Consider the following 27868-nt stretch of genomic DNA (forward strand, 5'->3'; position numbering starts at 1 on the left):
CAAACAGCGGCTTAGATTACAGCCGTCATGAAGACTTTACAGAGCTGAAGTAGCAGATGCATCTCAACATCAACTGTTTAAATGAGATTGTGTATTTTGGATGCCTTCAGCCTTGTTTTAGTGTATAAATAAATAAAAATCAAGAAATCTATACAGTGTGTGTTTATTTAAAAAGGTGTATGTGATTCCAATGTTATTTATTAATTCCATAACAATGTTGTACTTAAAAGTTATGTTATGTTAAAAGTCCCCAAAGTTTGGGGCTGCCAATAATGACAACATTTAATATGATAAGGACAAGGTTTTGACTCTTATCCAGACTTTTCTCACTCAAGTCCAGTGAGGCGAAAGGAATTTATTTCAGATGAGCGTGACTCAACTCTGGTTTCTGTTACTTCAATGGCTATTAATTCTTTGCTATTTGGCTGAGATGGACATCTACAGCTGGTCCAGATTTTAATTACAATAAATAATAATCCTAAACCTGTATTACAGATTAATCCTTTAACATATCCCCAAAAAATGAGTCACTGTAAACAATGTCTGTAATATAAATCTTGCCCTTTCTCCCGGGGGTGCCATTATTTCTAAATCAACACACTCAACATGTCAACCTCTTAGTAACCCGAGGTTGGTGTGGATAACGTAAGGAGAAGCACAGAGGACTGCGTGGTATGTTGTCCAGACGGGTTTTTACTGAAGGATATTTGGAGTTTTAACGTAAATCAATTGGACAGTAATTATAAAAAGGAAAACAAACAATGAAATACTGCTTCGACTGTAGAAACGTCAGAACATAACATTACCTCACTCCATATCACACGTTTATTAAGTGACTGTACAATTACAAATGCAAAATAAAATAATAATAAAAAAAAAAAATACAGAAAAGGAATACATATTACCAAATATGGGTTAGTTTTTTTTTTTTGTCTTTCCATCGAGTACGTCAGGAGACTTTAGCCGAGGCGTAGCTTCACACGGCTTCGACACACAAAACCACAGAATCGCCGTGATCGCCTTGACAATGTCTCAGATCTTTTACAAAACCGTCTGAGTAATCAAACATGGGAAGAAGAAGGAAAAAAAAAAACTTTAACTGGCTCCGGATACATATACATACACATATATTTATATATAAAAATAAACTAGCAGAAATATTAATATTAATGAAGCTATAATGAAGTGGTTTGAGGATAGAGAGAGAGAGAGTTTTAATTAACAGCCCCGGAGTGGCCTTAGTTTGACACCATAAGAGGCAACAATGATGACAGAAAAATCATATCAATAACATCGGAGGTCAGGTCGTAAAAAAAATTATTTGAGTATAGATTTTGGCATGTGCGCGTGTGTGTATGTACGTATACACATCTAAGGGTTTGGCTTTAGTCCATACTCAGATGCGTGTATGCGTCCAGCTGTGAGCCGAATGTGGCGTTCATGGCGGATATCAGGAGCTCGGGGGAAGCGGCGATGAACAACGTAGTCGTCTTGCAAGCGGGTTTTTTAAAATATCTTCCCTTTTTTCGCTTTCTTTTCCAAAGTCCTGTAGAGAAAAGGAAGTGTGTGTGTGTTAGTGAGAGATTAAATATCTGATATCATGAGCACTGCTTAGCTTTAATACAAGGTACAACATTTTCTTTTAAAGAAATAAAGTAATATTTTCAAATATTCTTCCATGTTTATTCGTAGCAAGTTTTAAGGAAGAAAAAAAGTTGAGCTGGAAAGGCTCACAAATGTGTTGTTGTAAAAAGAGAGAGAGAGAGAGACGGATGGAAAAATAAAATGGACACTGCGAGATAGACAGTCAGAAAAAAAAAAGAGAGAGACAGATGGACGTAGAGAGACAGTAGTGATGGTGAGACAGAAGGGAGCGACAGATGGAAAAAAATAGACACTGATCAAGTTAGACAGAAAAAGGAGAAAAATACAGACAGAGCGATAGCGAGACAAAGAAAGAATGAGAGAGAGAGACAGGGAGGAATGGAAAATAAGGCACAGAACAATAGAGAGACAAAAAATGTGGTACATACAGAGAGGAGAGAGACATGGCATAAACAAGATAGAGAGAGGGAGAGAGAGAGAAAGAGAGGGAGAGAGGGAGGGAGAAACTCGGGGAGTTCATGCTGATTTCATGTTAATTTTGGCGTGACGTGATGGTGATGTAGGTGCTGACCTGGAGGCGTCGAGTTTCTGCTGCTCGAGGAGGCGCTGCTGGGTCTCCCAGTTCACCCTCTCCTCCTCGAACTGACGTCTCCGTTCCTCGAGCTCCTTGTGCTGAGCCTCCAGGTTCTTCTTCATCTGCTCGTGGCGCCGCTGCAGCTGCACGGAGGGAAGAAAAAAAAAAAAAAAAAAAAACCATAACATAACTACCGTTAGAATGAACACAATTATACCCATGATGTCAAAATATATTTAGTATATAGATCATAATGAGAACATTGGAGGGTGCCTAGACTTTTGCACACCACCATCCACGTGCGTGCACGTGTTTTGGACAGGGGGTCTTTATACAGCGCTTCCACAAGCCCTGGAGCAGAAAAGTCATACCTCTGCCTCGGAGTCTTTCAGTTTCTGGACTTTCTCCTTGACTTTCATCTCGAACACCTGTTCCATCTCCATCTCCATCTTCTTCATCTTAGCCACGTGCTCTCGCCTCTCCTCCTCCATCTGCGCCAGAGGGCTCCTGGGGGACGTGCCGGCACGCATGCACGCAAGAGAGTTACAAACCAGACGACTGTACAAACTGCACTCATAAATTACTGTTATATTACAGTGAGAGAGACGTCTCACATCTGCAGTGATTTTATATTTACATGAAAGAAAGAAAGAGACAGATGAGAGCATGACAGACACTGATGGACTGATAAAAGAAGAAAGACACTGGAAGATGGAGAGAGAGACAAACAGAAGGAAAGAGACAGAGGACATACTGTATAGAGGCAAATAGACACCAAAATAAAGTAAACCAAAATAAAGAACTGAGACATACAGTGAGAGAGAGAGAGAGAGAGAAAGATGAGAAGAGAAGGAACAGACAGTAAGGAAGAGTAAAGGAGAGACACACATGAGAGACAAACGGAGCAAGAGCGGGACGGCATGTGAAAAAAGGGACACAAAAAGAGTTGGAGAAAGACAGAGAGAGAAAATAAAAGAAGAAATGAGAGACAGTGGAAAGAGAGAGAGAGAGTAAGGGACGTCTCAACTGTGGTGATTAAATATATACATGAAAGAAAAAGAGAGAAAGAGAGAGAGAGAGAGAGACAGATGACAGACAGACAGTGATAAAATGAAAAACAAAGGCATTGCAAGATGGAGAGAGAGAAACAGATGGAAAGAGACAGAAAGACAGGAAATAAAAGAAGAAAATGGAGAGAGAACTAGTGAAGGGACAGAAAGTAAGGGAGAGTAAAGAGGAGACACACATAAGAGAGAAACAGCATGTAAAAAGTTAAACACCGAGAAAGGAAGAGAAAGTGTTGGAAAAGAGACACAGAGCGTAAATGAGAGAGAGACACCCGCAGACCTCGTTGGACAGCACTTAAGAAACCGCGAAGATAAAACACCCATCCAACATTCCAGCTTTTCCCCATTTTTCTCCGGTGACACACAGGCAGACGGTTATAAAAGCGGCGAAGCGAGAAAGCTTGAGCGCTGATTGGAGGTTAGTGAGCGAAGCAAACACACGGAGCACCAAAAAATAGGCAAAGCACCAGGCTATGATGTCACCTGAAAGCTCAAACGACAGGTCTGGACTGATGCTGCGATTTAACCAGCAACGACTCGAGAAAACAGACCTAAAGCAATTTACTGGTTAAAATGAACTGGTGTTTGCTTCATCGTTATTGTTTCTGAGCCGCGGACCTGATCTAAATAAAATAAAAGGACCAAAATCATGTCGTGTGTTAAATTGTGAAACCTGTTAAATTCTAAAAACCTGTGCAAAGCATTTAATATTAGATTTAAGAACCGGGACTTTTTTTTTTTTTTTTTTAAACAGCCTAGCAAAGAACCTTAACCTCTGCATTATACAGTGTGTGCATGCGCATGCTTATGACTTTACTTGCATGAAATTTTTTTTTCAAGCTGCCAGAAAAGAAAGGGAAGAAAAAAGGGAGAAAAAAAATTCCATCACAGACACTAGAGGGCGCCATCACCAGTGCAGGGGAGAGAAACTGGTTTGCTTTGGGAGGAATTCAAAAAATAAAAAAATAAATAACATCAAAACCACACTTACATGCCTTCGACCGAGTCGGTTCTACAAAACAGAAAGACACAACCTTAGCATGCTGAAATCAGTGTGTGTGTGTGTGTGTGTGTGTGTGTGTGTGTGTGTGTGTGTGTGTGAGAGAGAGAGAGATAAGGAGCAACAACAAGATTGTGAAAACAATAAATGCTAAAATGAAAAATGGTGAGCTCTGAAAAGGAGGGGAAAAAAATAAAATGTCTCAGATCAAGCAAATGTGGTTTCCTGTCAGTTAGTGGTGAATCTGGCGAGGCAGCTTATTGGCTGCTGCAGTGTGTGTTAGTGCGAGCGAGAGTGTGTGTGTATGCGTGGAAGCGCACGAGTGACACTCACGCATGCGTGCGTTTACAGGCCAGGTTAACCGCTATGAAATTTGATCGGACAAAGCCATATGACAGGAAATGCTGAGTCATTCGTTTTGACAAAACAGAGTGCGCTGATGGAGCTGATCTGTCTCGTGTCATATTTCACACAGACAGACAGAGACAGGTGTGCACATCGAGACTGCACCTTAAAAACCCGCAGGTGTTTACTAAGCTCTGATTATTTTTCGTCACATTATTTTCAAATGGGTTAACTCCTTCAGAACGGCAAGTCTCAGGTCTGTATTAAGGAGCTGCCTCTAATGTGTTGCCGTAGTAACAGAACTGACACATGGACCTATGAGAGAACACGCTGAAGGAAGGAGTCTCCAGTGTTAGAGATTTGTAACGACCTGAAATTGTTGGCATTATAATGCAAGACTAAACATACTAAAGAATACGACGTCTTTCCCTAATAAAGTCAAAACTGTAATTGTTGGCTACCCGATTAGATCTCGTACTTAAGTATTAGCAACCTAGATTAGGCATTCCCAAAACCCCATCCCTTACGTTATAGTTCTGATCAACACACGAGACAAGACTGGTTATTTTTTTTTCCCCCTACTGTTTAGTTTTTCTTCCCATTTTTTAGTTATTCATTTGTCTATTTATTCATTGGTTTACTGTCTACTGTTATTTATGTGTACATTTTTTTTGGGATTGCTTATATTGTATAACTTCTACTTAACTGTGGATAGCTATTTATATAATTCAATGTTTTATACCTGAATCTTGCACTTTCATACTTTTCATATTGTAATTGTTTAAAATTTAATAAAAACAATTATAATAATAGGGATGGTTACTTTTTAAATGTAAATACTCAATCAGAAATATTTTACTGAGGTTTTTAAACCTAACTACAAATTTTATTTATTTATTTTGCACAGAAACAATTGCTCAGCCTTTTTTTTTTGCTCTCAGTACTCTGAATACTGGCATATTTACGCTTTTTGATACAGCAGGTGGCAGTCTGCAACTACTTGGTTCGAGAGCCGTCATTAAACATGAGAGAAGAAGAGAACAACAAAGCTAAACCTTCACACGATGCCTAATAATACTGACAATTCTGTTTCTGGTGTCCTTTGACTGTTTTTGGTCTTGTTCATAGTGGAGTTTGAAAATACTTATTTTTCACAATAATTTGCAAATAAATTCTTTAAAAATCCTACAATATGATTTTCTCGATTTTTTTTTTCTTATTTGTCTCTCATAGTTGAGGTATACCTATTATGAAAATTACAGGCCTCTCTCATCTTTTTAAGTGGGAGAACTTGCACAATTGGTGGCTGACTAAATAGTTTTTTTTATATACAGTGGGGCAAAAAAAAAAAGAAAAAACCTTTATGAGCACTTGATAGTTTCTGACAGGACACTAAGTCACTGTGAAGCTGAAAATAAATGCACTAAACTTCAGATTAGGTGTAATGCAAGAGCGCCATGGATACGTACTTGGTGAGCTGTCCTTTGGCCTTGTTGTTGTCCATGCCATTGCAAGTGACTGCGGCCAGCTTCCTGCTCCTGTAGTTCTCGTAGTGGACGTTGTTGGTGACGTCCTTTAGGTCCTGCATGTGAGTCCTGGGAGAGAAGCACTGATGTTAGACACAGTGCAGTAAGCTTCAGACACATATTTTATATATATATATATATATATATATATATATATATATATATATATATATATATATATATATATGATAAATTTCAGGATATGATGATTGAAGATTTTGTTTGCAGGTCTACACTGCGTCGTGTACCTGATGAGCATGTTCCGCAGAATGGTGAAGTCACAGTGGTCTGCGTTTTCAACTGTAAAGGGGGGGAAAAAAGAGAGAGAGAGAGAAAAGGAATTCTCAGTTGTGTTGGTGTAAAACTGTGACAGGAGACTGGTTAGACAAGCCTGTGCCGGCAGAATTTCTCTTTTCTTTCTTTTTTTAAAGTCATGCCAGCTTCCATGGCTGTATTCATGGCGAGAGTAATTTTTGTTAGTCAATACTTAAACTAGATAAGATGTTTAAAATTATTTTTTTCAAAGAACTTTAAAACTACATTTGTATTAACTTCTTTAAAAAGTTTTTAAAGTGTCAACACAATAAAAGAAGTTCTTTAAAGACGCAAGTTTTTTTTACAGTTCTATTTACAGTAAAATAAAATAGGTTTGATGGACAGAAGGGTCCTGCATAATAAACATTGCCATTTATTTTTGATGTATTCATTTAAAATTGGTTTTCAATCTGTGAAGGGTATAAAGCATTTCATTGTTTTTTTTTGAATAACGCTTCTTCGGCAGCTTTGTCTGCTTTTTGACGGCAGAATAAAATTTTATACTATGAAGACTATTTGAAGTGTATTATTATTATATACAGATCTGCCATAACATTATGACCGCCTACCTACAATTAAGTATTACAAGACAGAAGTTCTAGTCATTTACATTTAGGCATTTGGCAGTTGCTCTTATCCAGAGCGACTTACAAAAAGTGCTTTAAAGTTTACATAATTGGATACATATTTACACTGGGTTAATTAGGTTAATAACTAAGTGCCATTAGTCAAACACAACAGGGAAGAGTTTTTTTTTTTTTTTTTTTGTGTGTGTGTGTGTGTGTGTGTGTGTGTGTGTGTGTGTGTGTGTGTGTGTGTGTGTGTGTCATTAATCCAAGTACTGGAGAAACAGATGCGTCTTAAGTCGTCGTTTAAAGACAGTCAAAGTCTCTGCTGTACGGACATCTAGAGGAAGTTCATTCCACCACCTAGGTGCCAAAACCTGTCATAGTCAGGTCATAGGACCACATGCAGCTAGAAGCAAGCTTTCTCATCACACTGCAACTTCAAATGGCCGTTTTGTTTTATTTAAGTGCAACAGTAAAAGACCTCGGTGTGATTATAGATTCCAGTCTTTCGTTTGAAGAACATGTAGATAATAGGATAGCATTCTCAGCTCATAAACTTTGCGAAAATAACAAATATATTGTCACTAAACGCTGCAAAATACTAAGTTCATTGTAGACTATTGTTACGCCTTACTGTCTGGTCATTCAACTTGCATAAACAAGCCAGAATGGAGCAGCAAGAGTCCTCACTAGAACCACATTGAGCACCAAAAAGGTGCACATCTTCCCCACTGCATTAGCTCCCTCTGCAAAACTCTCGCATTGATTTTAAAATACTACTTTTGACATACAGTGAGGTCAATAAGTCTTTGATCGCCCTGTGATTTAGCAAGTTCTCTTACTTAGAGATCATGGAAGGGTCTACAATCTTTAGCGTAGGTGCATTTCCACTGTGAGAAATAGAATCTAAAAAGAAAAATCCGGAAATCACATTATATGATTTTTTTAAACAATTTATTTGTGAATTACTGTGTCAAGTATTTGAACACCTGCTTATCAGCCAGATTTCTGACCCTCAAAGACCTGTTATTTTGTTTTTAAATAGTCCAGCTACACTCTGCTCATAATTCAAAATTAGTAGCACCTGTTTGAGGTCATTAGCCTCGTCATGAAGACTGTGCACCCCACAATCAGCCAAAGTCTAAATAGCGGAAGATCTTTCCTCGTGGGGTATCAATGATGCTAAGAATGGTAAAGAATCAGCCCAGAACTACACGGGAGGAGCTGATCAATACCGTGAAGAGAGCTGGGACCATCGTTTCCAAGGCTACTATCAGTAATACACCAAGACGTCATGGTTTAACATCTTGCATCGCACGGAAGGTTCCCCTGCTTAAGTCAGCCCATGTCCAGGCCCATCTGAAGATTCCCAGGGACCAAATAAGACCAAAGTAGAACTTTTTGGTCTTAACTCCATTCGATGTGTTTGGAGGAAGAACAATGATGAGTATCATCCCAATAATACCATACCTACAGTGAAGCATGTGGCTGGAAGCATCATGCTCTGAGGGTTTTTCTGCACAGGGGACAGGACGACTGCACTGTATTAAGGAGAGGATGAACGGGGGCATGTATTTGGACAAATGCCCATGGACAAAAACCTCCTTCCCTTAGTCAGAGCATTAAAGATGGGTGGTGGCTGGGTCTTCCAACATGACAATGACCAAAGCACACAGCCAGGAAAACCAAGGAATGGCTCTGTAAGAAGCATATCAAGGTTCTGGAGTGGCCTAGCCAGTCTTCAGACCTAGATCCAATAAAAAATCTTTGGAGGGCCCCGAAACTCCGTGTTGCTTAGCGACAGCCCCGAAACCTGACAGATCTAGAGAAGATCTGTATGGAGGAGTGGGCCAAAACCCCTCCCGCAGTGTGTGCAAACCTGGTGAAGACCTACAGAAACTGTTTGACCTCTGTAATTGTTAAAGGCTTCTGTACCAAATATTACATTTTTTTGACTTAAGTGATCAAATACTTATTTGACACAGTAATTGACAAATTGAAAAAAAAAAAAAAAAAATCATACAATGTGATTTCCGGATTTTTCTTTTTACATTTGGTCTCTTACAGTGAAAATGCACTGATACTGAAAATTGTAGACCCCTCCATGATTTCTAAGTAAGAGAACTTGCAAAATCACAGGGTGGTCAATACTTATTGACCTTACTGTATAAGGCATTAAATGGTCTCGCGCCGCAGTATCTGAGTGAACTGCTAGTGTCTTACAATCTGCCGCTCCTACTTTGATCAAAAGATGTAGCAGGGGACAGAGCTTTTTATTACAAATCCCCAAAGTTATAAAATAGCCTTCCAATTAATGTTCGGGTCTCAGTGTTTAAGTCTAGGCTAAAAACCTATTTATTTAGCCAAGCATTTTCGCAGAAAGATTTGCTTTGGGCTACGTCATGGACGTAGAGAATTATGGTGAACTGGTATGTTTGTGGAAGATGCCGTCTTCCACACACTTTTATAGATCACTCAGGTTTGTTGACTGTGAAGTGATGGGTTGCTTTACATCCCAGTTCCCCCTCATGTCTGTGTTTCCTTCTGGCTCTCCCTTTTAGTTATGGCGTCATAGTTAGTCATGACTGCAGATCAACCCCTACTATCTGATCCAAATGAAGATGGGTTCCCTGTTGAGTCTGGTTGCTCTCAAGGTTTCTTCCTTTTGCCCTCTAGAGGAGTTTTTATCCCCATCAGCATTGTCGCCCTCGGCTTGATCATTAGGGACAATCTGATCATTTTGATTCATACACATTCACATTTAATACAAACTTCCATGATTTCTTTTGATTGTGTAAAGCTGCTTTTGCGACAATGACGATTGTTAAAAGCGCTTTACAAATAAAATTTAATTGAAGTATCTCCCCTCTTTGCCACCATAACAGGACTGACCTGTGTGTACTGACGCCTTTCTGTAACAACCAACCAGCGTTAACATTTTCTTTAATTTGATCTACAGTAGCGCTTCTATTGGATCGGACTACACAGGCCAGCCTTCACTATACATGTTTATCAGTGAGCCTTAGCCACACAGGACTCTGTCACCAGTTCTTCGGTTTTCCTTCTTGGATCACTTTTGATTTGTCCTGACCACTGCAAACCAGGAACAAGAACAAGAGCTGCAGCCTTGGACTTGGTCTCCGCTTGTGGAGTGAAGGCTGGGCCGTTGTAACTCAATCCAATAGAAGCGCCACTGTAGCTCAAATTAAAGAAAAGGTTAATGCTGGTTGTTACAGAAAGGAGTCGGTTTACACAGTGCATTACTTTTGGTTTTGGTAGCAAAGGGGGATATACTCAATATTACGCAGGTGGTCATGTTATGGCTGATTATTGTATGATCTTATGAGTCATATGATGAGAAAACTGACCCTAGGGTAAATTACAGCTAATGGTTTACCTAAGTGATTCACAAGTAACACTGAACGTTAATGGCTGAATGTTTGAACTATGACTAAAGTCTATTTATTTAGTAAGGGCTAATTATACTTGAGCACTTGGTCATGTAATTATGGCTCATATCTAATTATTTAGTCTTGTCACTAGGGCTAATTATAATAAATGAGTACTTAGTCATGTGACTAAACATTTATTATAACATTTGAGTCGGAAACACGGCTGATGCAGAGCTGAAAAAAAAAGAAAAGAAAAAAAAAAAAAACAGTAACAGATTCTGTAATTTAAGAAAAAATGTAAAAGTTGCACCAAACACTTTTTTTTTTTTTTTTTGCTGTTTGAAAGATTTGCAATTTGGAAAAAACGATGATCCAAAATACTTCCAGTTTTGCCCATTGGAACAAGCTGTGTCCAAAGCTAAAAATTAACTTTAGTTATTTGTCTGCATTAAATTTATTGTAAATTTATATTTTATATTTACTGTACATTTAAAGTTCCATTTATGACTTTGTGTCTTATTTCATGTAAACTCCAAAATCTTTAAAAATCAAACAATTCACTTAGATAAGCTCAATGCATTTTATGTATGTATTTTATTAAAAAAAAAAAAAAAAAAAAAAAAAAGCACACATATAAGTAATGTGTTAACGCTGCAATACTACCGTTACTACTGGACCATACTCAAAACTCCCTGCACTTTTGGCCATTTTAATTTATGTTTTAATTTAAAAAAATAATAATAAATTGTTTTCTAATTAAACATAAAACCACATTACAGTGGTGTGAAAGTATTTGCCCCCTTACTAATATTTTTATTAAATTGCATGTTTTTCACACTTTAATGTTTCAGATAATTAAACAAAATTTTTATATTAGTCAAAATATTGCAAGTTATCAAAAACGCTTGTTTGCAGTTGTTGCTGCTAAGGTCGGCCCAACCAGTTATTAGATTTAGGGGACAAACACTTCCCCCATCAACACACACACAGGGCTATGTAGTTTCGGATTTTGTTTTTCCTTAATAATAAAAACCTTCATTTAAAAAACTGCATGATGTGTTTACTTGTGATATCTTTGACTAATATTTAAATTAGTTTGATGATCTGAAATGCTAAAATGTGACAAACATGATAAAATAAGAAATCAGAAAAAAAATTTCACACCACTGTTACTTGCAAGTCCTAAAATAAACAATGACAAATACAATGCGCTAAGCTTCTAATACGGCTTTAATTGTGTCAACATTTTTTTTATTTAGTTGTTTTTATAAGCGAATATAAAAGAGGATTAAAAAAAATTTAGGTTGTGTGTTTGTGTGTGTGAAAATTCTTCTTCTCTTTCTGTTAAAGCACTCACTCCAACCACGTAGGCGGACGACTATGACACGTTTCCTCCAAGACGGTATGAGCTCTGAGAAAGCATGTCTAAATCAGCTACATAGATTCCCAGCTACAGATGACTGTAGCCTCAGATAGAAATCATATGTGCGACACATTTCTGTGCTCCGGTCCGTCTTACTTAAATCATAACTTCCAGGTAATTTGTATGAGCAAGGAGGGGAAAAAAAACTACCAGTGCATCGTTAAGTAACCATGTGTACAAGCGCAAGGAATTTGCCAGCTTCTGTGTCAGTGCCAAGATGCTAGTCAGTGTACCTTCTGCCACGCCCCATGGGTACTGCCTCCCTCTAGCCTTTTTCCCGTTTGCTTCGATGATGGTGTTGCTGCCGACTACAGCCAGAGGAAGTCGATCCTACGACACACACGCGCACACAAATAGACACACGTTTATCAAACTGTTTCACACGCCCAGTACAAACTCTTGCACTTTGACATACCTTTTAAAATGAACAAAAATGCATGGGGGAAAAAAAGAAAGAAAGAAGAAAAAAAAACCAACTCACTTTGATCTTTTTCACCAGCTTGTTCTCCTCTTCGTCGTCGGTCTCTGGAAACTCATAGATTTTGATTTTGTGCTCCTGGATTTCTCTCATGATCTGAGAAAGGAAAAAAAAAAAAAAAAAAAGTGAACATGAACATTTCACTGAGTCCCCATGGTTTCTTAAACATGAGCACAAAGACATCCTCTAAGCAAGATGATTTTTCTTCTTTTTTTTTTTACAGATTTAACTTTCATGACGGAGTTCATGACTTTTAACTTTCATGACTGAGGGTAAAAAGATTTTTTTTTTTTTTGCTATAAAGGTATTAGAATAAATCCAATATTATCATGAACTGCTTCACATTTCAGGGGAGGGAGACAGGCTGCGTTCAATTACTCGAGCAGAAATGCACAAAAAAAAAAAACAGAAACCAAAAAAAAAAAAAAAAAAAAAAAAAAGTTTCTGTATGTGTACAGTATAAATAGATTTTAACCTAAGCATAACATGTATATACATATGGAAACCTGGACAATTCATTTTTGATAATTTCTATAAAACAGGGCATAACACACCTCTGGTTTTTATTTATTTTCAAGATAAGGTGATGTGAAGTAACCCCTATTTTTTGGAGTAACATATATACATGCAGACCTTGGGTTCTGGGGGGTCGAAAAGGGGTACCCCCAAAAAATGTTTTTTCAGAAATATCTCCATAACCACAGCAGATGAAATTCTGATTGCAGAATCTGAATCTACATAAAAAACTACATAAATATACCCAGTTTCATCTCCATATGACATATAGCAAGTGAGTTATCAAAGAAAAGAGGATTTCAAAAAGGGGCGTGGCACGTCTTGAAGCACTTTGAGGCCAAAAATTAAGATGGCTGACATTTTTTAACAAGTGGGTGTTGGGACAAAAAAATTGAGGGTTTTTCATTTTCATGGCAATACCAACAACTGGTGAAAAAATCAGAAAAATCTGAGAAGTGATGGTGGAAAATTTCTCTTTCATTAGTTGATTTGAGATGGAATTACTCATATATTGTTTTTATATCTCTGGAAGATGAACTAATTATAGCTACCATGTTAAGATGAAGCGCTGTAAGATGTAAACTGGTGACATTGATCAACACTGCCTTAGTTTTCAAGATTTATGCATTTCCTTAAAAATTTTTTTTACACATCTTGCTGACTTAACAAGCAGCACTGCGATCATTATAGTAGATGCTTTCCTTTCCATACCAAAAATTCCAACAATCTATAATCTCAAATCTAGACCTGCTTTTAATTAATAATGACTATTATTAATAGAATGTATTAGTCAAATTATTTCAGCATGGACTTCATTTATCCCAACAAAAACCAGGTTGGGATTTATCCTCTATTCCTGCTCCTCCTCTCCTCCTGCTGGTTTTACACTCAAACAGATGGCACGGCACACGCCGGACCTAAGCTGCTCAACGGTCCTGACTCGTATCTGCATTAGATTAGCTGAGCCCAAACCCAGGTGAGGGGGAATGAAGAGGGCTCACGTGCTGGGAAAACATTTTCCTTCTGCTCTGAGATGAGCACGGAGCTTGACAGTACATGTTTAATGCTGCATGTCATCAACATACTCGAGACATCTTTTTAAGAGCGTGTTTATTTATTATTATTATTTTTTAATAGTACCATAACTTACATGGACAGACTACATGTGTATGATTACGGAAATGAAAGATGGAAGACGGACGAACGACATAGCTGTACGAGTTAATTAGTGTCTGGATTGTTTTTTTGGTTCCACACTTTATTTTTCTTTTTAATTAATTTATTGTGCAGCTCCAACATTAAGAGCTGGGGAATGAGACTATATAACCGATACCGCCATCAATTAGAGCATTACATTTATCCGTTAGCATTGTGACTAAACATCTAACAGTATGGCGCAGACTAAAAATTTTTCATTTAAAGAAAATAAATATAAAAGCAGTCATGATTTACATTTTTAAAGAAAACATTCAAGTTTTCTTTTGAAAAATCTGTAAACTGATATTACGGTTTATAAAGATCTTTTTTTTTTTATGATGCATCTTTGTGTATGTTTTTTTTGCCATATTTCTCAAACATCCCAAAAGAGAAAGAAGGACAGGGTGAATGAGAGAGACTTAAACCTGTTTCTTGAACTGTTGGCACTCTTCGGGAGTGAGGGTATCCGCCTTGCCAATCAGAGGGATGATGTTCACCTTCTCATGCAACCTTTTCATGAACTCGATGTCCAGCGGCTTCAGTCTGTGTGAGAGAGAAAAAAGAAAAAGATATATATATATATATATATATATATATATATATATATATATATATATATATATATATAAATAATTTATATATATATATATATATATATATATATATATATATATATATATATACACACATATATATATATATATACACATATACACATACATACACACATACGAGATGGGAAAACAAGACCTGGATGTTTATGAACAGATTGTGACCTAATCCCAGAGAGAAAGAGAGAGATTCTTCCATACTCAGCACATTTCCAGCTATGTAGCTCAAGGCTGAAATGAAACAAACTCTTCCTTGTGGGTGTGCTGTGGATTTCCTGCCAGTTTTCTGGTTGTGATAAGGGTCGGCTGAGTGTCTGTTATTACCCGCCGTGATTGGTTTGTACAGCCGGAGTTCAGAAAGGACACGGTGTGCATGGCAGAAATGTTTGCTGTGTCTCAGTGTCTGTGCGCAAATTAATTAGGAAGTGTGTTTCAGTCTCAAAAAGTAAAATTAGCTTCAGGTGGATCCAAAAGCCTATCATCAGAATCTGACTCAAGTTAAACAAGCATTAAAACTCAGCTATTAATAAATAAATACATGTTTAAAATGTGTGCTGCATTAAAGGGGTCATAATCGGATTATTATTCAACACTACGTTCAGTTACGATCTGGAAGAATCTTGTTTCCAAAAAGCAAAAGAAAATACACTTTTCATACACAGACTGATTCAACATCTAAACGTGCACTGGTCTCGACCAGGATTGTGCAAATCCTCCATTTTTTTTATCTATTTTTTTCAATCTCACTTATAAAAATAAGCATTTTTATGTGATGTACTTCTACAACATGACACACCCACTCAGTGCAGCCGACGGCCTTGAATCGTTTGGAAATAAAGCGACACACAAGTGTGCACAAACAGCCTCCAGTCTCGCTATCTGCTCGTTATCTATCAAAGTGCCATAAACAGTAGGAAATGGGCGCGACGACGGGGGAATTCGTGACTTGGCACGTGCCCTCCACGCTTTGAGCTCAGACATGAAACACAACCCATGAGGCAGTTTTAAGCTCATAGCTACGGCTTTGCCAAAATTTTACCGAATAGCCTTTTTTCGCGTCGATGTCTTCTGTTCGTATTCAATATTAAGATACTTTCCGTGTTTTAGAAAAGAAGGGCGATCGAATGCAGAAGCTTCTGAGTGGCGTAACAGAACGACATTTTATAGCTTTACATTATACAAAAAAATCTTTTACAAAAAAATTAAATAAAATAGGCTGCACACATTTAAAGGTCCTACACATTATATTTTTCATTAAATTTTAATATGATCTTTAGGGTCCTAATGAAAAGTTTGTATTATACGTTAATTAAAAATTCAAAAGGATTGTGTAAAAAAAACTACTTTTACCTGGTAAAAACTAGCTCTGTTCTCAGCAACCTGTTTCATTACATGCTAATTTAAATGCTCATGACCTCTGCTAAGCCCGCCCCCCCCCCCTGTTCTGTGGGGCGTGACACGTAGGGTATAGCGAGGGGAAGTGTAGTCCAGTGCGGGCAATGCTTTGGACTGCATTACCCACAAAGCATTGCCACGCAGTGCTTTGTGGGTAATGCAGTCCAAACTGGAAAACTATGGATTATAGAGCCCGAGCCTGTTTTCCTCAGTCGTTTTTGGTTTGATTTAAGTACGGAACCTACGCGGAAGTTTGTAATATCGCCTGACAACGCAGAAATTAAAAGAATGGACATGCATCGACCCGTTTGTCTTTCTCATCACTGCATGTGCATAAATTAACGGGCTGTTACGCTGCTGCGAGCAACAACAAGAAAAGCGGAGAAGCTTACCGAGAGAGATACGGACGCGATGTGTTTACTGATGTGTTTACATGACTTCTTAATCTTCGACAGACATCGTTATAAACCATCTAACGTAACAAAGGTAAGCATAATATAGTTTTCCGACTACGTACACAGTTTGCAACTAGACAATCACCTTAATGCATTGTTTATTATAAACGGGCGATTAGGGATTATATAGAGACGGATGTACACAGAGAAGAAGCCATAACCATGTTCTATGAGAGTATAAGTTAACTTACACTCCGCATTTATCGTGAGTATTAGAAAAGGCGATCTGCAAAGAGTCATAGTAAAATAAATCACACTCACCGAGCCTGGTGAAGATGAAGCAGGAACACGAAGCGTTAGTACAGATCCGATTTTTAGGAGCAGCTTCCTAGTAAAACCTGCTTTATATTGACCCGCGTTTATAAAGCAGTTTGGTGAAAAATGATTATCGCAACCATGAACGCATTTAGGTAAATCGGCGGGGACGTTAGCTTTAAAAACTAAATTCAGCCACTGCGTCCTCAGTGGCTCAGATACCTAACCCTAGGTAGGTACCCTAGGTCACTAACCCTAGGTAGTGAATGACGACTGCTGTGTTCGCTATTACACCCAACTACTGTACACAACACTCGCTTAGGCGTCATTTTGCTCCAGCGGCGAAAAAACAATGGCCGACAGCGTCTTCTCACTCAGGGCAGGTCTTTGCTAAAACACCAGTGTCAATCAACTTGTGTAGGAACGCCCTCTTGTGGTGTGGCGTCACAAGGCAAGGCTTTTGCGATTGGCCTGATTTCAGAAGGGGGATGTTACTGTAATAAACGAAAAGAAAACCACTGGGCGGCTCTTTATCATCGTAGAGTGGTTGTGTACGCACTCTCCTAACACACAGTTTAGTCCAAACAGCTTAAAATAGTGCATGTAGTGCTGTATGACCCCTTTAAGACCAGTTTCAAAACTCTCAAAAATCTATCCTGGAAAACGGTGCCATTTGCAATCAATTAATTAGCAGTGGACAGTACACCGTTCTCATGCTAGCAGAATAAACAGGTACATGAGAGGTAGCGCGAGAGCGGTGTAATTATCTGCTTCCAATTAAACGATCGCAGATGGGGGACGGGACGTGATATGGAATCAGCTAATTTATAAAATTGTGATACTTACAGAATCAAGATAAAAATCAAATCGGCAAATAGAAATTGTGAAAATATCGTATCGGGTGGACTCACGATTCCCGTCCCTAATACACAAGACTTGCGTCAAATAGCGTCACATTGGAGTATTAAACACAGGACTGACTGCAAATACCACTATTATCATCAATCCTTCATTTAGTCAACCATACTGTATACAGTGAAAAGAAACTGCGTTCCTCCAGGAGCGAGATGCTACACACTGTACACGTAGCATAAATTAACAGAAACTACGTAGCAAACTAGTATACCTAATTAAATGACTAAGACGAACCAAATTCACACCATAAATTATTAAAAACTATTCTAAAGTACTATACAAAAGACATCAATAAAATAAAATAAAAAGACGACAAAGTGCTCGTGCAAATGTGCAAAAACAGGAGCAGCAGCATGACATGACAATGCTATAAACTGTGATATACTGAAATAGTGGGTTACGGTAGTGCAAGTTAATGGCATTATAGATAAAAAACAGGAAACATTTCTTGTGAGTAGCAGCACAGATAAGAAAAAGTGTCCTTGTGCAAATATCAGCTGATAATATAAATATTTGTTTGTAGATCAGTGTGTATGCGCGCGTGTGTTTATCAGTCCAGTCCCTTTTTACAGAGGTGAATCCTTAGTGTTTGAATACTGAGACAATAATTTTTTTATTTTTTTAGTCCCGTTTCTTCATTATCAAACTCTATCTACACACACAGCATTCCTCTCACACTTTTACTGAATTAAATGAGTTTATGAGTAACACACATCCTGAAGATTCCTGACTCACCCGTGTCCTGAGGGAGCGATGAAGTACAGGCAGCAGTGAACTCTGTTGTCAGGCATCTGCCTCCTGTTAACGCGCGACTCTGCATTCAAGTAATCCTCGAACTTGCTGTCGATGTGATCGATCACCGGCTGCCAGCTGCGGCAAGCGAGACACACAAGCTTTTTATATACATATATAAATTAGCATAAATTAACTATCTAATCACACAATGCTTTCATCACTTAAGTGTAACATTCTGAAGCAGACAGTGTTACTCTGCAAATCCTGTGAGCTCGGTTAACAAGAAGCAGCTAGATGAGTAAACATGTGTATATTTGTGTGTGAAAGCTCAGAGGCTGGTCAAACTCACTCACCAGTTACTGTTATCTACGGCGTCTCCGAAGCCGGGAGTGTCCACCATAGTGAGCAGCAGCTGGACGCCGCCCTCCTTCATCAACACTTTCGACTGCTCGACCTGCGGCACAGACCGTTCACACACACAAATGCGATCATGACAAATCAGCGTAGCACAGGCGTTCGTTCATGGTCATTTTCTCCAAAAGTAACATAGCAGTTCATTTTAATATCTTATCTCTATAGTATCGTATAGTATATCTTTTATACAAACCGGGTTTTTTTCAACACCAACACAAGAAACAAAGTTCCTCACAGAAGTGATTACAGTAAAAAAAAAAATATGATTAATGGAAAAAGTTTTTCTTGATGAACACCGTGGTGAATTTTCTCTTCATAGTAAAAATTTGTCATAAACCAGTTGAAAAAAAGAAGAGAAAAAAAAAAATCTCCAAGACAGACGATTTTTAAAAAGAAACATCCTGCGGCGACGGTTCAGAAGAAAGAAAAGTTTTCTGCCAATCTGTGATTTCCCGGTATCAAGATAGAATTATCAAAAAATTTAGGCTAGTAAGGAAACAACTAAAACATCAAAGGATGAAGTATAACATTTTAATCTTTAATCTATAATTTAAAAAAATGCAATTACTTCCTTTTGCTTTGGTACGAGAAAAATAAAACACCCTCATATGAAACCAATCAACATTTTTGTAATAACTCACTACTCCTGAGGTGATTAATTTTTAAAAAGAGCAAGACACAGGAATATTTAATTCCTTTAACATGAGAAGCCCACAAATATCACATCAGAACCATCCAGTATCGCACTGTTTATTCTTTATTCGTGTGGAAGACAGAAAAACAGAAAAAGAAGAAAATTTTAAAATATGCAAAAACATGCATATTCTTTTAAACAAATGTGCCGTTTTATTTATTTTTTAAAGCTGTTAGTTTTTTTAGTTGAACCACGACGATATGAATGAATCAATCTCCCTCTCTTGGCTTTTTCTGAACTTGATTAGAACAATGAAAAACTATGGTGTGAAACTGTGAAACATCTGCAAGTGCTAACTCGTACCACATGGCAGCATAGCATTACTGTGGAATGCTGGGAAACCGAAGCCGGAGAAGAGGCCTAAAACAAAAATAAATAAATAAGTAATTACTGTACCTGCACGGTTTTCTTGACTCTGTGCGACGGGCCTGGGTGTTCAGACGAATACAGGTCAGTAAGGAAGAGGGAGTTGATCATCGTCGACTTGCCCAAGCCTGATTCACCTGCAAATTGAGAAACCAGGATGTGAGATTCATTTCGGATTCAGAGAAAGATGAGTGCAGCTTTAAATCATAACAACTAGGAAAAAAAAAATAAAAAAATGTAGTCCCAAATAAAATCCACCAGGGCCAGTTTTGTGTCGATGCACAGATGGCAAAGTCTGTCGTTGGTTTTGGCTCAGGAGGATCGTTAATCTAATGACGCCGAAGAGATTTCAAGTCTGTGGCGGGACGAAGGACTGTCCCTTTTTTTTTTTGCATGCTTCGCCTTCGTGAGGCCTCTGGGTTCTGCGCCGCCTGGCAATGGACGGGAATAACGAGATCCATGCGAGAGGAAAGTAAGGACCTCAAATGAACTGCGTCTCAGTTTTTTTTTTTTTTAGATTCGAGCGGGAGGCTGTGAAACGCCAGCTGTAATGTTCTGACTGACCTTTCAGCCTTGTGTTTTATTATGAAAGATAAATCTAAATCTCATTACTGTCCTGAGAAGAGAAAATGCACTGTATATTATTTATTAGGCGATTTCAGGTATGCTAACTTTTAGCTTTTATTTACAGAATTGATTTAAAATATGACTTGTCGTAGAAAACCTTTAATTTATTATAAACAGAGACTAGTTGCACGACCGCCATTCATGAGAAGAGACAACCTGCCACAACCTTACTCCTCCAGTGGACATTTTATTGTCTTCCAAACTTTATCTTTTACGGATGTAATATAACCTTCCCTTTAATAAACAAATCCAACCCAAATAGGGCTTTAGCTGTGTTTTGACTTTCTTTTTTTGAACCAGGAAGTCATCGTGTTTAAGTGTTTACCCGACCTATAAATTTTATATGACCTATAATTTGCACCCCTTGCTGAATCGCTAAATAAGGAGAAGGGCGTGCAGATAAGCACAGACCTGATGGAGTATAAAGACGAGAGTTGTGTTTTTGTTCAGTCTGAGGAAGCGACACATTCCAGGACTGAAGAGCCTCAAGTTGGTGAAACATAACACGACAAAACAGTCACATAACCACCACCACATCATGCAGATAAAAACTCCAACCTTTTAATTTCGTAACTGAGCAATGATTAGAAAACCGGACCGTGTGCGAGCAGACACACCAATGGTCCACGTTTGCTGCTAATGAGCTACCACTCAAAAGAAAAAAAAAAACCTTGAAAGTCTGCAAATAAGTAAAATCATCTTTTTTATTTGTTTATTGTTTCGTTATAAATGAGAGTCACAAACATGCATTCGTAATGGTCTCCCTTAAATGCTGTTTATCTGGACCATTTTAAGTCTAAAGTTTTTACCCATTTTCTTTAGTTAAGTCTGTACAACTTCTAAACTTTAAGCTTTGCGCTCGTTCGTCCTCGACCTTTCACCTCTCCTTGTGCTGGTCGGATGTGTTTCAACACATGCTTGTGACCCGTCTGTCGATTTTATCTATATTTTTCCCCTTTTGTACCATGTCTCCTTTGAAAACACGATAGTTATCTCAATGTGGAATTTGTATAAATAAATACAAACATCTAACACACTAAGTCCGAGAGCTGTAACACAAGAAGCATTTTTTTAACAACACTGGTATTTACCAGCCTGTCGTATTTCCGTGCTTAATATCCCAGATGTTTCGTCTAACAGAGCTGAGTTTGGGATGACAGGACGAGGAAAGAATGAAGGAAATGTGCTGAACACCAAGTTTTTTGTTTTTTTTTCTTTTCACGAAGCAGCTCTGTGTACCAGAGAGAGAAGTGGTGGGATGGGATACAGGCAGAAAAAGATAAAATAAAATAATAAATAAATAAAATAAAAAAATCACTCAGCTTGAATAATAATCTTCAACAGCCTGGTTTGAGGATTTCAAAAACTCATTATCGAGACATAAGAGCCAAAAATAAAATGAAAAATATACTTAAATAAATAGATCTTGCGAGGCAGCTAAGGGTCTATCGGAGAATCAACTCACTAGTCATCACAAGGTCAACACTGTTAGATCCCTAAACAAACCTTTAACCCTAAGGCCTATACAACCAAGTAGTGCCGGTCCAATGCCCGATTAGGAAGTGGAAGGGTTGAGCAGGTGTCGAGCTGGCAACCCAACTCAGTAAGTAACCACCACAGAGATGACGGATATATCTCCAGGGTGGGGTGTATCCGTCGCCCGATGTACCGAAGGGAGCATGGATGGATTATATCCGTGTGACTGGAAGAGCATCCGGCGTAAAAAGCCTGTGCCACATCTTACGGAGGAAATTGTGTGATATGGCAACAGTCTGGGATAAAAGTAACAAAGTCCAAGCATGGATGGATGAATGAACGGACAGATAGATAGAGCGATCGATCTTCTGAGCATCTGCACTGTAGCTCGATTATACTCATAATGGACTTTCCAGGCTAAAATAACCACCCTGTACAAACATAATGCGCAGAAAAGCATCTCGGTGCGCAAGAACATTAAGGCACGGGCTCGCAAAAAAAAAAATAGTCGTAGTAAATACGATACTTTACTAAGTAACTTAGTAAAATAGTTCACGGCTCACTAGTTGTTTTTATTTAGTCATGAGTTTTCACTACACTACCGCTCAAATGTTTTGGGATCACTTAGAAATTTAATTGTTTTAAAAGGAAACACAAACAAAGTTAGTGTGTATAGAAAATACAGAAAAAGAACAAGACATGCTGACACAGAGTTTGAAATAATGATTATGATGGAAATAATGAATGTGTTTGTCAAACTTTGCCTTTATTTAATTCCAGCTGTCAACTTTTTTTTTTAATAATCTGATGAGATTTTACCCCATGCTTCCTGGAGCATGTCTCACAAGATGGATTGGCTTTCTCCATACCATACGGTCAAGCTCCTCCCACAACAGCTCAATAGGGTTCAGATCTATAGACTTGAAATTCCGGCTAACTTCAATTGTTTGCGAAATGAATAAAATTATTTTTGGAAAACAAAATTTGCAAGCAATCCCAATCTTTTGAGCGGTAGTGTATATCTGTACAGATCATGCTTACTGCAACGTTAAATTTCAAACACCAGACACCAGACATCTATCTAATAATTCTGCTTAAAACAAAGTCTCCATTTTGCACTTGCAACTATTTTTTATTTAGGCAGGATGTGAAATCACTGCCTTTCAACCCCTGGCTTCCTGTGTGGTTTCATCCTGACAGCATTTACAACGAACGTCAAGAATGCAGTTACCCCGCTGGCTGAGGTTCAACGCCAGACAGGAAATTCAGAGTGCTGGCGCGCGTCGTGCCGTAAATCCTCACTACTTATCGTTGCACTGTTTAAATATGCCTTATTTCGCATGATATGTACCGCCGAATTATGACCTACAAACAGAAAGTGGCTGTTCTCTTACCCACAACCATTAGTGTAAACTCGAAGCCCCGTTTCACAGACTTCCTGTAGACCTGGTTGGGGAGGCTCGCGAACCCCACGTATCCCTCGAGATTCTTCTGCTGCTGCACAGAGAGAGAGAGAGAGAGAGAGAGAGAAAGAGAGAGAAAAACAAGAAACCCACTTTTCATTTCATACCTCGATTTAAACAAGTACATTTTGATTAAACGGTTAGCATTACGCCTGATACTTTCTCTTAAGTATTTACTGAGCGTTTTATTTTCAATATCGTATTTGCTCTAAAATGTTTACTCTAGACTACATACACATTCAGCATTAAGCTTGATATTTGCTCCAAGACAAAAAAAAAAACTTTACTTACTGCTGTTTGTTTTAATCCAAGCCGAGTCCGGGTGACGCAGATGTTAAGGTCGAAATAAATCCGACGATAAGTATCCAGAATTATTTTTTTCCGCATGAAGGGAGAAGAAGGAAAAGAAGAAAATGTCTTAGTGTCAAAAGCATAAGGACAAGAAAATCTACCGTAGAAAAAAAGACAATCATCTGATTAACATGATATTATCAGAGTTAACTGAAGTCATTTCTATCCTGTATTCTAATACATGATTCATACGAGACACTCAATACGTTACATGAATCAGGGAGTGTAGATCATTTTTAAAAACACTGGTATTAAATTTCCTTTTTTCGAATTAAATCAGATCTAGGGTTGTAAAGATCAGGAAGTAATTTTTTTTTCCAAAGTGAATTTTTTTTATTTTAGATTAAAGTGATAAAAGCCTCAATTTGCCTTTTAGCTTCTGTGCAACACTCAAAGACATTCAGACTTTCTCCGGTAGACCTTAGACGATCAATAAATAACAATAACTGTGGTTCACTTGGCGAGTATTTGCTGCTCTGGTTAACACTACAGCCACGTGACTTCATGTTACATAGGGTGAAGATAAAATCTCCTCGTCACCCCTCGGGGGCAGCGAAGCCGATGCTCAGGTTTAGGAATGAGCAGCGTTTGGGTTGTCATCTGTGTGAGCATGAAAACTTATCCCTTAACCCCTAGGGACAGAGTGATGCTGAGACATGTCCGAAAGCATTTGTGGGAATTCAGTTGTTGGGAAGTTCTCAGTGTTGAGTTCGTCATAATGTCGGGATGCTAGAGCTTAGGATCCTGACGCTTGTACTGGAAAAACTGGGGGTTCTCGAAGATGAGCATGGAAAAACTGTGTCTTAGGGCAAAGTACCATTAGGCACAATTTATCTGTACGGTGCCCAGGAATGATTGCTCCACCCTTCCCCACACTCCACTGCTGGCCAGCGTTAATGTAGTTATTATTATTCTTCATACTCTGGTATGCTTGCATACTCTCCGATACAGCAGATGGCAGTATGCACCTAGTTTGATATTTTTTGGGGAAAAAATGACTGATGATGTCATTTCTTCTCCCTTTTTCAGGTACAACTGGCCCTAAAAACTGATTCGGTCCGTGCCAGAGTATGCTACATCATATAGTTCTCGAGACCATCTCTGTCAGTGAACTCGGGTACGGTTCCTAAGCATGGAACGCTTGGGTTCTCACTGATCAAAATTAACCAGACTTTAAAGTCGAAGGTTCTACAAAACCATGTCCCTAATGTAAAAACACTCTTCGATTGTATACCTTTGCTGACAAATTTGCCCAAATTACACTCTCACATTCTTTTATTAGTATAATAAAACCAATTGGATGTTGATGTGCCTTAGCCCCGCCCTTTTGTACAAACCTGGCAAGCCAAACTGTTTATGCACTAGCTTCCATGTCTAGCTACAGCTTGTAACTGATAACTAGCTACAACCAAAAGAGCTATGAAAGACGGAAGAGTCCCCTAAAAAAAAAATCAACATGTTTCAAATTGGTCATGCACAAACAAACAAAAATTTGACCGCCTGTTGTGACCATGTTCTCCAAAATATCTACTTGAAACCTAATTCGACTCGTAAATCCTACTGGAAACTCCTTAAAATGAGGACAGTCAGAGGTTTATTAGTGACTAGCTATAATGTAGAATGGGTTCTTACACCAGGGGCGGGGCTACCTAACTGACAAAGCGTCTGATTGGATACAGATCTAGGAAGTACAGGATGATGAGGTCATTGTAAATGTTTCAGTTTAATACAGGAATAAAAACCAGACTGTGCATATGTGTCTGCATATAATTTTTTTCATATACATTGTTCTTTTGTGTCTACAGAACAGAAAGACGTGTCTAAAAACTAGAATTCAATTTGTATAAAACTTTAAATGCACCAAAGAAACCCAACACTAATAACACAAATTAAATTACTGAAGCTTTTAAAAAGCTTCTGTTATGGAGCTTTGAGGCGCGTGCACGGGCTAAACCTTCCCCTTATCTAACTAAACCAAGCTAACCAGGTTAGCAGCATTTTTACACGATGAGCTAATCTCCATACCAAACATATCACGCGTTGGATCAACCTTATTTTAATATTATCCCATTTTTTATTGCCTACAGATGCACACATCTGGAGTGAAACAGACAGACAAAAAAAAAATACAAAACAATAAAAATGACTGAATATTTTAACAGTTTTCCTGTTAGCTTAGCTTAAACAGAGCTGCAGCTAGCTTTGCTAATAAAGCTAATATTGTCCCTTCCGTATGTTTACTTAACCACACAGTTAGGAAGAGTATTCCTTTAAAATATTTATCATACTATGAAATACAGGTAAAATAAAATAATTATGTGTTTATTTGACGAGCCACTTTCCAGACCAGTGAAGAAAAAAAATCACAGGAAATGCCTAAACTCGCGGTCTAGCCGAGGCTAACGTAAATATGTTTAAAAGAAAAATAAAAACACAAATAAAAAACGCAACTTAAATAATAATAAAATCGTAATCTCTAAACGTTCCTGGGGAGAATTATTTAGTATTAATTTACCAAAGAGATAGAGCGAATGTTTCTTACCCATAATGTCGCGGTTCAGAGCTGCTGCAGAAACCGAACCGACATTCCCCTGCTAACACTTCCGCAAAAAAAAAAAAAAAAAAACTCTACGCGCCTTACGTCACGTAGCTGCGGCGCAGCGGCTCCGGGTTACGCAAAGAGCGCAGCAGGGTTTCGAGAATCGCCATCGGAGGAATTCGAATTGCGTCGTGCACGTAGATTAAAAGAAGAAGAAAAGAAAGCGAGAACGAAAGAAAAAGATGAAAAAAAAAATTTAAACAGCCACTTTTAGCAAATTCATATTTTTACATAGTTGGAAAAATATATACAATTGGATAGATAGATAGATAGATAGAAGTATCGATTGTTTCATTCATTTATTCATAGTTATATATTTTTTTGATTATTGGTGACTTTTGTAGCATATTACGTCATATGTACATAATAAAAAAAATTAAAAGATACATAAACGTAATAATAACAGAAAATTTGAAAAACATTAGAAAGACAAGAAGTCAGACAGACAGGGCAGACAGAAGGATAAACAGACAGAAGGATGGATGGATACACAACCAGACAGAAAGACATAGATAGATAGATAGATAGATAGATAGATAGATAGATAGATAGATAGATAGATAGATAGATAGATAGATAGATAGATAGATAGATAGATAGAAGGAAAACTAGATACACATTAGCAGGCAGCATAGCATGCTCTGTGGTTGGAGCAGAATTAAGTTTGTTTGTAACCAAATAAAAAAAAATCTAATCAGGATATTTATAAAGGTATTATAAAATATTATTATAAGAAATATTATCTTATTGTCTGTTTCATGGTGATTCCTATCCCTGATAGATAGATAGATAGATAGATAGATAGATAGATAGATAGATAGATAGATAGATAGATAGTTGTTAGGAAGGCTTTATTCTTTAACCCATAAACTCTTATATCCTGTAAACTTTTCTTGCGCCATAAAGATTGAAACTTCAGTTTTTGAAAATGCCCCAGCTGATCATAAACTAACCTGAGATATACTTGGAGTAAGCTAACACCTGAGGCTAAGACTTAGGGCATGTGGCAGGTTACACCCTGGACAGTGTTCCAGTCCATCACAGGGTATACACACGTTTACACACTACAGGCAATTTGGGAACACTGGTTAACCTAATCTGTATGTCAGAGCATGGAGATAATATGCAAATTCTACACACAGAGAACTAAGGTTACGATTAATTAAACGTAATTTAATTAACCATTATTCAGCTTTTCTTAAAACCAATATTTAGAAAAAAGTCTGACTTTTACTTTGAAAGGTTTTGACCTTAATTAATGATGACACTTCCGTGTTGTCCCGCGCGAACCGCATTCCAAAATTGCTCTGATCCTAAACAAAGTGCACGAAGTAGGGTGCACAAGCATGTATAAGTTATGCACTTATAACATTTGTAATTGTATCTCTCGGATTACGATTTTTATTTCTTTTTTCCCAATTCATGTTTAGCTTGATAAATAATCGTAAATAATAATTAGAGTGGATATGTTTTATTGGTTAAGATTGCGCGTGCAGAGAAACCCG

The 27868-nt window shown here is 37.9% G+C and overlaps 1 protein-coding gene across 1 annotated transcript; it reads right to left on the minus strand.

Moving 5' to 3' along the window:
* Window positions 1-673: 673 nt before the first annotated feature.
* septin7b (septin 7b) lies at window positions 674-26473 on the minus strand. The gene is made up of 14 exons (XM_053487379.1): window positions 26411-26473; window positions 23345-23447; window positions 19878-19984; window positions 18727-18827; window positions 18374-18508; window positions 14433-14550; window positions 12298-12390; window positions 12050-12146; window positions 6366-6417; window positions 6061-6186; window positions 4238-4258; window positions 2551-2686; window positions 2177-2322; window positions 674-1546 (listed from the first exon to the last, which is right to left on the minus strand). The coding sequence occupies exons 1-14, from the start codon at window positions 26471-26473 to the stop codon at window positions 1507-1509; spliced, it is 1338 nt and encodes a 445-aa protein (XP_053343354.1). The 3' UTR covers window positions 674-1506.
* Between the last annotated feature and the right edge of the window lie 1395 nt (window positions 26474-27868).

The sequence above is a fragment of the Clarias gariepinus genome, chromosome 26 (assembly GCF_024256425.1).
Source record: "Clarias gariepinus isolate MV-2021 ecotype Netherlands chromosome 26, CGAR_prim_01v2, whole genome shotgun sequence".
Classification (NCBI taxonomy): Eukaryota; Metazoa; Chordata; class Actinopteri; order Siluriformes; family Clariidae; genus Clarias; species Clarias gariepinus.